Genomic DNA, 11,948 nt, shown 5'->3' on the forward strand with positions numbered 1-11,948 from the left:
TACAAACTATACATTAAGTTAGTTATTATAAAAAGTATATATTAATAGAATAGTAACTCCTTAAAGTTAATAATATAGTTATTATTATCTAAAGTTAATATTAAGTTAAGATTTAAAACTAAAATAATAGAAACTAATAATCTATGATAAATCTATAAACTATAACTATAATAATACTATAAACCTAAAATATTTAATTTAAATAAAATAAAGCTATAATAACTAACTTTATAGTAAGGTTTTAATAGCTAATTACTTATTAAAGTAATAACTTAATTAAGTAATTACTTAACTAAGTAAAGATTTATAAAGAAAAAATATATTATATATATAATAGATTTTTCTACTTAGAATAGATTTTGAGGAAGTAAGCAATTTAATAGTTTTATCTATTTAACTACTACTACTTATTATTACCATTATTAGTATTATTTCTTTCATACTAATAATAACTATTTATACTAGTTATAAATAATTATTATTAAATATAAGAAATTTTATTATAATAACTAATAAAACGAAATGTTTCCCCCTTTTATTATATTAAATACTACCCCTACTCTCAATAATATTACCTCTATTATACACGCTTTTACACTACTTATATATAATTAGTTATAATAATTATACTTAACGTATATGCATAGCGAGTCGCCCATCATAGCGAGCCGCCCACTTTTCCTTAATTCTACACTCTTCACCTTCACAACAACCTTCCTCTACGTACGACCATGAGTTCTTCTTCAAATGAAAGTCGCATTATCCTTGCAATTGAAGCTATTAAAAAGGACCCAAAACTATCCGTTCGAAAAGCAGCTTCTATCTATAAGGTCCCGAGAACTACACTTCGCGACCGACGCGCTGGACTTCTACCACGACGCGAAACTCGTACGAATTCAATGAAGATGACTCAGGTGGAAGAAACTGTGATTCTTGAACGAGTTATTGACCTGATCGATCGAGGATTTCCACCGCGACTTGACGACGTACGAGATATGGCCGATTGTCTCCTTGACGAACGTGACGCGACGCGTGTCGGACCGCGATGGGCAGAGAACTTCGTACGACGCCAACCACAACTAAAGACGCGTTTTCGACGTAGAATCGACTATCAGAGGGCATTGGCTGAAGATCCTGCAATTGTGCAGGCCTGGTTTGCCCTCGTACGAAACACAATCGCGAAGTACGGAATACACGATGACGATGTCTACAATTTTGATGAGACGGGCTTCTTGATGGGAATGCTGTCGCACGCAAAGGTTATTACAACCTCTGACCGCCGTGGAAGGCCTCGTACGAAGCAGCCTGGCAATCGCGAATGGGTTTCTGTCATTCAGGGTGTATGTGCAGATGGCTGGGCGCTGCCTCCGTACGTCATTGTCAAGGGCAAATATCACCTGCTCTCGTGGTACACCAATGGCCAATTCCCACCCGAATGGCGCGTCCACCCTAGCGAAAATGGATGGACTACAAATGAGATTGGCCTAGATTGGCTAAAACATTTTGAAAAGTGCACAAAGTCTCGCACGAAGGGTGTTAAACGGCTCCTAATCCTTGATGGCCACAACAGCCACAAATCCACCAAGTTTGACGATTACTGCAAGGAACACGGCATTATTGCTCTTTGCATGCCTCCGCATTCATCGCACGAGCTTCAGCCTCTTGATGTTGGCTGTTTTAGTCCGCTGAAGGCTTCATATGGCAAGGAAATCGAGAAGATGATGCGGATGCAGATTACGCACATTACTAAGGATGATTTCTTTCCTGCCTTCAAGGCAGCCTTTTTTACTTCAATAAGCAAAGAAAACGTACAAGCTGGTTTTAGACAGGCTGGCCTTGTACCATTCGACCCAGAAGCAGTTCTTTCCCGCCTGGATTTCAAGCCAAAGACGCCAACACCATCCAACTCATGCCCAAGCAGCCAGGGCTCCTGGGACCCAAAGACACCAACCACAGCACATGACGCCGTACGAAGCTCTGCTTCACTTAAGAAAAGAATCACTAGTCATCAAGATAGCTCACCAACTCATTTGTACGAGGTTGTTGATTTGCAAGCTAAAGGTATTAGCAAGTTAGCACACAAACTAGCTCTTGTTGAAGCCGAGTGCCGCGGGCTTCGTACGGCAAATGAGATACTAAGTAAGCGCCGGAGAGCTAAGAAAACCCAACTACGTCTTGGAGGGTCACTTAATACAGCTGAAGCTGAGGCAATACGGGTAGAAAAGGGGGTTGTTGATGCTGGAGGCGAAAACATGCGTCAAGAGGGTGCTCGTACGGAGGGGGGTGAATCGCGCGGGCGGCGATGTGGTAACTGCGGAAAGACTGGACATAATGTACGAACATGTCAGGTAGTTTGGGAGACCTCTGAAGAAGAGGCTGATGAGTAGTTTCAATTGATTTCGTACGATGTGGCTTAATTGACTTACACAAATGGCTGGAGGGTAGTGAAAGGTGGGCGGCTCGCTATGATGGGCGACTCGCTATGCATATACGTTATACGAATTGTTTAATTATTAGATATAATAAAGATTAGGATATTAAAGTTAAAAGCTTTTTAACCTCAAACTTTATAAGATATTATAAGTAATCTTATCTAATTGTAGCTTATAATAAAAAATCCAAATTAATTAGACCTAAAAGTAAGTATTATTTTATATATAATAATACCTTTTAATCTAATAATATATATACTAATATTAATACTTAAAAAGAAATAGATATACTACTTACTAAATAGTCTTTTTTTACTAATAGTAATGAAAGACCTTATAGTAATATTATATCTAACTTTAAAGAAGAAGACACTTATTTAAAGATAATAGATTTTATAGTAGAAAATAACTCATTATTTAATACTATAGAATCTAATTCTTTTAAAGAGTTACTAAATTATTATAATAAGTAAATATTTAATTATAAGTTATAATTAATATTTATAATACTCACATATAATAGCTCTACCCTTATAATTAATTAAAAGAAAATAAAAGCTTTATATAAGCTTATAAGTTAGCCTCTAGCCATTTACTATAATTTTTACCTACTTAGAGCGATAGACCTCCTAACTTTACGCCTCCTCATAATACATATAGCTTTTAGTTATATAATCTTCTTCTAACCTCAGCTATATATATATATGCATATTAGTTAGTAACCTCATAATCTTTAACTTCACTTTAGTAATAATATAGTTTATAATTACTTAATTACTAATTATTAAACTATTAACCTATCCTCTCTCTTATACATAACTTATGCTATTAATACTATCTTTATTACTACTTTACTATCTGCTATAGTAGCTTCTTTAAAAGTAAGTTATTATTATTATTATAGTCTTCTTATTTAACTAGGCTAGCTAACGCCTTGATAGCTATATTATTATTAGTAACGTTCTCTCTATTTAGTATAAGCTATACTTACTAATATTCCCCTAAAAAGCTACTTCTGCTTTAATATTATAAAAGGCCTATTTAAAGAAAAGCCACTCTATAAGGTATATAAGTACCCTACTTACCTTTACTACTAAGTTTATACGTTTATTATTAATTAAGTTATATATTATAAAGTCCCCTATAGGGGTATTAATAAAAGCTTCCTTAAGCGTTATTCTAACTATATATTAGCAGTCTAGTTAACCTATATAAGTAGATATTATAGTTTACTCTATACTTTTTTTATAATATTAAAACCTAATAATAATACTTTAACTTATATTGAATCTTAATAAAGTATATAAATAAATCTTAATATAACTAGTTGTTAATACTTAGCTTAACTTATCTCTAGTCATATAGAAGAGAGTAAATAAGTAAGTAGTAGAGTAGTAAAATATATTAGTAAGAGTGTTATTTATAACATAATAAGAGCTTAGTAATAGCTTAAACTTATACTTAAGGGTATAAACTTAATAATACAACTTTTTATATAGTTTAAAAAGTTCTTATAGCTATAGTATATATTATAACCTCTTAGCTACTAAAGGTAGGGTTAGTAATATAGGTGTGAAAGTCTCTATATTATACTCTACCTATCGAGCTATCTAGCTAAATATAGGTAGGCAGAATAAACTACTTTTATTATGAATAATAAAAGAAATTATAAATAAATATATTAGTCTTTACGTTCAATTTGCAACTATATAGTATATAATATAAGAAAGGAAAATAAAAGTAAGTATAGTGGTTTTATATTAAATTTACAACTATATAATATAAGTATTATAACTATAAAACTCTAGTTTTATTAAATAATTTTAGTATTCTCTTTTATCTATTTATGTTATTCTTAAGAGACTTTATTTTAATTTATCCTCTATATATCCTTCTTACTAAAAAAAGCTTTTTAGTTTTAATTATCTTATAGTTATTATAATAAGTTGAGATTAAGTTTATTAGTTATTAATTTAGAGCTTCCTACTCTTAAGGAACTTATCTAGATATATACTCTGATATCTAGTAAATATAGCTACTATAGCTAGGAGGACATTATAATAGTACGTATATCTAGTCTTTATAATTATATTCTCTATATTATTAGCTTTTATTTATTTTATAATATAAGCAACTTATCAAGTAAACGTTTAGTACATATAACCTTTGTATTAGTTATTAAAGAGGTTAAAGATTTAAGAATATGAAATATATATATATACTACTTATATTATATATCTAGATATATTAAGCTTAATAGTTTATAACTTACTATATTTATAGATATAAGTTATAAATACTACTAAGTTTATTTTACTATTCTAACTAATATACTTCTATATTTAATTATTATAACTCTAAGTAATATATATTAATCTATATATATACTCTTCAGCTATATCTATAGTATTAATAAGGTTATACTTATATTTATTATTATTATTTATAATCTATTTCTTAATATTAAATTTAGTAATAATTATTTATCCCTTCTTTTTAAGATATCTAGTTATCTAATAAGTATATAATCCTCTTATAGTAAATATAGTTTTGTAAGTATACTTAATATATATATAGTAACAATTAGTTTTTATATAAAGAAGGAAGTTATTTAGTATCTAATAAATCTTCTTATTCTCTTAGTATCTATATAAATAGTAAGTTCTATTTAATAGTAATTATATATTAGTTAGATATATTATTATAGTTATATAAATATACTTGTTAAATTCCTTTATAAAACTAGTAAGTTTATTAGGTATAAGTATAGCTTATATCTTAGCCTCTTCTTATTTGATATAGATAGTATTTAGTATTCTATTAGATTTATAGATCTTATAATATATTACCTCTAATATTATAAGGAAGAGTTATTCCTTAACTATTATTATTATTTAGTTATACTATATAGTTATTATTAAGTTAAAGTTATTCTGCTATCTCTTAGAGTTTATATTAAGCTAAAGAATAAATAAGTTTTAGATATCTTTTAAAAGTTACTTATAAAGTGTTTATTAGTTTATTTAGCTAACTATTAGTTATAAAACTTATAATAAATAGCATTAGGATAAATAGCTATGATATATATGTTTAGAGTGTTATTATCTTAGAATAATATTAAATAGATATTATATTTAACTTTAGTAAGTAGTAATATATTTTCTTCTTAATAGTAGTATTATAGTTATATAAGAGATTAAAGTAGTAATATTAGCTTATCTTTATTATCTTTATTATCCTTATTAATACTATAATCCTTAATATTAGCTAAATAATATTTGTAGTACTTTTTTACTTTATAGAGAGTATAAGGGAAATCTAAGCTATTTTCTAGCTATATATCTTCTTAGTTAAATTTAATATAGCACTTCTTCTTTAGTGGCTTAGGTATATTAATTTTATTTCCCTCATAAAATCTCTTTTATTATATATTATAGACTTATTAAGTATAAGCTTTATAATTATCTTTATATTAGTTAGCTATTAGAAGTATATAATATAAGATACTATTATCATTACTATAGTAACTATAAGATAACGTGGTTCACCACTCCGCGGGCCACTTTTCACCAAAACCATGACATCGACTTTGCGACTGCATTTTCCACGCAACGATCATGCCGGTGCACGTTCTCGAGTCCCGAATCATTCTTGCGATGGAGGCGAAGCGAACGAACCCTCAATTGAGTATCAGACGCCTTGCCTCGCAGTTTGACGTGCCTCGATCGACACTGCAGTACAGAATGACCGGTCGGACTACTAGAAGCGACAAGACCAACGGATCACCAACTTTGACATTAGACGAAGAGGAAGCCATTGTCCAGTACATACTTGATCTGGATTCCAGAGGATTCTCGCCCCGGAGATGCGATGTGGAAGATATGGCCAATCTTCTAACCGCGAAGCGCAACTCGCGACGCGTCGGGAAGAATTGGACAGATCGGTTTATTAAACGACGATCAGAGCTCCAGACGCGTTTTACTCGCGTCTATGATTATCAAAGGGCCTTACAAGAAGATCCAAACGTGTTGAACGCGTGGTTCCAACTTATTATCAACATGCGTGCCAAATACAGTATCCAAGACGGCGACTTTTATAACTTTGACGAAACTGGCTTTATGATGGGTATGATTCGCGCCCAAATGGTAGTTACACGATCAGAACGTGTTGGAAAAGCAAAGGCTATTCAGCCTGGCAATCGAGAATGGGCGACAGCGATTTGCAGCATCGCAGCAGATGGTTACGTGGTGCCGCCTTTTCTGTGTGTTGCAGGACGATTTTACCTTGCTGCTTGGTACTCTGGTGGCCACGTCCCGTCCAACTGGGTGGTCAAGACAACTCCAAATGGCTGGACCGACCATGATACTGGTCTCGAATGGCTTCAGCATTTCAATCGCTGTACAAAAACGCGTCAAAAGGGCCTATTTCGGATGTTGGTGCTTGATGGTCACGAAAGTCACATCAACGCCGAATTTGACGAATACTGCAAGGCAAACAACATTATTCCACTCTGTCTACCTGCTCATTCTTCACATCTTACCCAGCCACTCGATGTCGGAGTTTTTAGTCCGTTGAAAAAGGCATATGGTGCCGAGATTTCGTTTCTTGCGCGAGCCAACATTACACACATCACGAAGGATGATTTCTTTCCTGCTTTTAAATTGGCATACCAAGCTGTTTTCACGGAACAAAATGTCAAGCGTGGTTTCCGAGGGTCTGGTCTAGTTCCTCTTGATCCAGAAGCAGTGATTTCCAAGCTGGATATCAAGTTACGGACACCATCACCCCCAGAGACCCCCAATCAGCTACCTCGCCTTTGGACATCTCAAACACCAAGGACCGCCACTGAAGCCATAGAACAGTCCACTCTTATTAAGAATCGAATTGTTAGACATCATGGAAGCTCACCGACACCGATTTTAACCTCTGTTGATCAACTTGCAAAAGCAACAGTGGCTATTAATCACCAGTTGACACTTTTGACTGTAGAGGTTAAAGCACTTCGGGAGGCCAATGAGATACTTTCGAAACGTCGGAGAGCCACAAGAACCCGATTACAGGATTCAGGACCTCTTACTGGACAAGAGGCTTCTCAGCTTTTGGTGGAAAAGGGTGTTGTTGAGGAGGAAGCCTGTGATAAAGGTCCGGAGGAGGGGTCATCAAAACGTCGCAGAAGGACTTTGCGGTTATGTAGTATCTGTCGCAAAAGTGGACATAATGCGAGAACCTGTCCGGAAGCAGAGGACATGTCTACTTCTTCAGAATCCGAGTTGACCGAGTAAATTTAAATGTGTTTTCATAGAGATACTGGGCCGACAGGATGAAGGGTGGTGAAAAGTGGCCCGCGGAGTGGTGAACCACGTTATAGGTTTCTAGGTACTTCTTTATATTATATGTTAGATCTAATTAGTATTATATATTAGAGTAATATCTAGTTAGCTAAGTTCTTTTATATAATATCTCTCTTAGTATTAATATATAGTATCTTAAGTCTTAGTATAGAGACTATATTAAAGATATTTTAGTAAACGTTTAAATAGAAGTAGTTATTTCTTTAAATCTATTAGGACTTTATTATACTACTTAGGGATTATAGTGTAATATCTAAAAGTAGTTTTTAAGGATATTATAGTTATTAAATTTAATATATAGCCTTCTAAGTCTTAATATTGAGTTACTTACTTCTATAAGTTAATAGCAATTATTTTTTCTTTTTAGTAATAGGTTAGGTAGAAAATATTAATTAGATTAAATTTATTAATAATATAGGCGCTACTCTTAAGTCTAATAAAAGCTTTAATAGGCTTAATATCGCTTTATATACTTATAATAGTAAAGCTTACTATTATATAGTTTATTTTATTAACTAGCTTATTAGCTAATGCGTAAAATTTATTATAAGATATAGCTATCTTATTATTACTAAGGGTGAAATTAAGGAAGTTATCTTTATTAATTTAAGATTACTTAATATTTATAATAGAATAGATATTAGTAACTTTAGTGCTTTAATATTAAGTAAGCTTAGTATTAAGTAGTTTCTATTTTATAGTAAGTTAATATTTATTATTATAAAGGGCTTTAATACTATCTTTAATCTATAAGTTAAAATTAGTAATACTATTAAACTTAATATCTTTTTACTAAATTAAGATATTTATAAGGACTAATTTAGGATTATTAATTAGAATGTATATATGGAATAAAATAGCTATTATTAGTTTAATATTTACTATAGTTATAAATATAAGGTTATAATATATTTATAAATAGCTTAGTTGCTTAGTGTTATATTTATATAGTTTCTATTTTGTATTATTAGTAAGTTAGGTAAGTCTCTCCTTAGATATACTTGTAGCTAACTTCTTAACTATTTTTTACTATAATAGTTATATATTTATAGATTGCTTTGTTATGCTTATATTTATTCTTAAACCAATTATTATAATTATATTAGTTCTTTTAGGGTAACTTTTCTGCTATATTAAAGTCCATTTTGCTTATGCTAGTATTAGAGAGGAAGGTTTAGATTTTAGGAGATAATATAAATTAAATAGCTTTCTAAAGAGGAGTAAGTAATATTTTAGTTTCTAAGTTATAAGAACTTAAGGCTAGCTTTAGATAGAAGTATTCTTATATTATTCTTAGATAATATTTACAAATACTTTTTTTAATATTATATAATTACTATAGACCTATAGTAATTATAAGAATGTTTTATATTAATTATATAAAGTAGGTTAAGAGAAAATAAGAAGATTATTAGGATAGGTAGTTAGTAGTAGAGGGATTTTATAGGTAGTACAGTTATTAGAAAAGAGAAAAGTGTGTTAATAGGTTATAGGATTTAAGGTGAAATTTTTAGATAGTCTACATATATTATACGTATAGAAAGAGGTTATTTATTACTTTAAGGTTAGTTCCTTCTTTAGTTAGGAGTTTATATAATGCTATAATAATCTATATTATTATCCTTTTAAGCTAGTAGTTAAACCTTAATATTTATCTAGGTATATTTCTTAGTAACTATAAGTATTTTATCTAATTACTTACTAACAAGTTTAGTAGGTTTAATAGGTTTATATTTATTAAAATCTAAGACTAAGTTCCTTGTATTTTATATTAGAAGCTTTTATAGATACTATTTACTGTTTTTAGGTCTCTAGCTTTTCTATTAGATGAAGTATTTAAATATTAATTAATAGCTTATTTAGGAAGTATTCTATTTTGTTAATTTTTTGATTTTATATAATTACTATTCTTTATTATCCCCTTCTATAAATATTAAGCTAAAGTATAGTTTCTAACATCTATAAGGATCTATACCTTCTAGTATAAGTTTAAGCTATATTATAGACACTACTAAATAGACCTTCTAGTAATTTAGGAAATTAAGCTTATAAGCTAGGTTTTTAACTTTTGTTAATATGTAAAATAAACCTATTCGTTATTATAACTATTTATAATATAATTTCCTAAGTAAGTTATATCTTTTATATAAATAAAAATAGACTTTATTACTAACTTATATATCTATAAGTTACTTTATCTTATTATATTAGATTTTTATAGCTACTACTATAAAGATTATTAAAGTATAAGCTTATTATATATAGAAGTAATATAGTATTTCTAGCTATCTAAAAGTTATTAGTCTACGGTTAGGATTATAAAGATTAGCTATAATATTAGGATAGAAACTATAGATTATTTTATTTAGTGATTAGTTAAGTGTAGTAGTAAAAGCTTAGCTAAAGGCGTACTATAGTATAAGTAATATCTCTATCTATGAAGTATTTATAGTTAAGATATAATACTTAATTATAATCTTAACTTCTTAGTTCTACCTCTTAGTAGTACTATTAGTTTAAGGATAGTAAGTAGTAAATATTATTAGTTTTATAGCTATTATATTAAATATTATAGTTTAAAAGTTTAATAAGAATTTAAGATTTCTCTTAGAGATAATTTATAATAATGAGCCTTAGTTATAAAACTAAAGCGTTTTTAATAGTATTAAAGCTTAGTCTTTTATAGTATATATTATATATCTAGTGAGAAGGAGTAAGTATTTATTAAATTTATAGGTAATAACTAGTAGTATATTATATTTAGATATAAGGTTTAATATAATTTACTAGAAGCTATTCTTTATTAGTATAGAGGGTAATCTAATAATAAAGTATATGGTGAGGATACTAAATAGTTAAGGTAGATATTATATAAGTTATAGTTTATTAAGGGGTTTCTATCTATCTATAGAGTTATTAAGGTAATTTAAGTATTATTTTATACAGTCCTAAATATATTTTACTTTATACTAGAAATAAGACTTATTAAGTATATAGACTGCTTTTTAACGTCTAAAGTAGTATATCTTATTATATATTATATCTATTATATCCTTAATTATTAAGTTTAATACTATAAGTTATTATCTTCTATTAACTCTAATATGATATAAAAGCTTATTATAGAGTATTATTAATAATCTAAGTTTTTAGCGCTATAATATCTATATATAATAGTTATTATTTAGTTTAGTAGTTTCTAAGCTAGTGTGCTTATTATATTTCTTAATAGCTATTAGTATATCTTAATACTATTTTTTATTTTTATAATCCTTTTTTATTTTCTCTATAGTTTTATTTAAGATACAAACTTTACTAATAGAGGGTTTAGATAGATATATAGTTTTATTATTATTTTAGATATTATTAAGTTTACTTATTATTTTAAGAGTAGCTTTTTGCTTTCTAGCTCTATTATTTACTTTTAACAGTTTAAGCAATTTATTATCTTTCATAGTAAGGAGATAAGATAAAGCGTTAAGTATTATATTTATATATCTAGGTATATATTTAATATTAAAGTAGAACTAGCTGAGGAAGATACAAGAGTTAATAAGCTAAGGGTTTATATTTATAGTATTTATAGTTTATAATAAGGTTTATTCTATAATATTTTTTATAGCTTCTTAGTTAGTTAATATAATAATTAGATATTTTATAGATTATAGTTATATCTTTAGTTTCTTATGTATCTATATAAGGTATATAACTTTAAGTTTTATTATGCTATACATAGACTTTATAGGCGTTAGTTTCTAGCTTAGGAAAAAGATTAATTATATAGAATTCATAGAAATATAGTATTTTCTTTATTATTAGTTAGTTTATAAGTAGCTTAAATATGTTTTATTTAATTTAAGTTAGTTAATCCTATACTATTAAGGTATACATAAGCTAGATTTTCTTAAATTAGTTATCTTTTAGTTTATTAATATTTTTACTTTTATAGAGGAGTATTATTTTATACTCTTAGAATCAGTATACCTTACATTAAACTAGAGGATGAATCTTTACAGAAGATTAGTTTTCTTAATAAATATATTTAAGTCTAATAAGGTTTTAAGGTAAGTAATCTTCTATAAGGCTTCTATTTTATCTTTAATAATATATATACTAAGAGCGTCTATTTTAAATCTAAAGAGCTTAATAGAGTTATAACTATAGA

At 28.7% G+C, this 11,948-nt stretch overlaps 1 protein-coding gene across 1 annotated transcript; it reads right to left on the bottom strand.

Moving 5' to 3' along the window:
- Window positions 1–910: 910 nt before the first annotated feature.
- Window positions 911–2,343, bottom strand: CGGC5_v011234 (uncharacterized protein; the record flags this gene model as incomplete). The annotated part of the gene is made up of 5 exons (XM_066152505.1): window positions 911–932; window positions 991–1,079; window positions 2,023–2,055; window positions 2,123–2,135; window positions 2,276–2,343. The coding sequence occupies 5 exons, from the start codon at window positions 2,341–2,343 to the stop codon at window positions 911–913; spliced, it is 225 nt and encodes a 74-aa protein (XP_066008095.1).
- Window positions 2,344–11,948: the final 9,605 nt, after the last annotated feature.

The sequence above is a fragment of the Colletotrichum fructicola genome (genome assembly GCF_000319635.2).
Source record: "Colletotrichum fructicola Nara gc5 chromosome Unknown KSG_Nara_v1_contig06, whole genome shotgun sequence".
Lineage (NCBI taxonomy): Eukaryota > Fungi > Ascomycota > Sordariomycetes > Glomerellales > Glomerellaceae > Colletotrichum > Colletotrichum fructicola.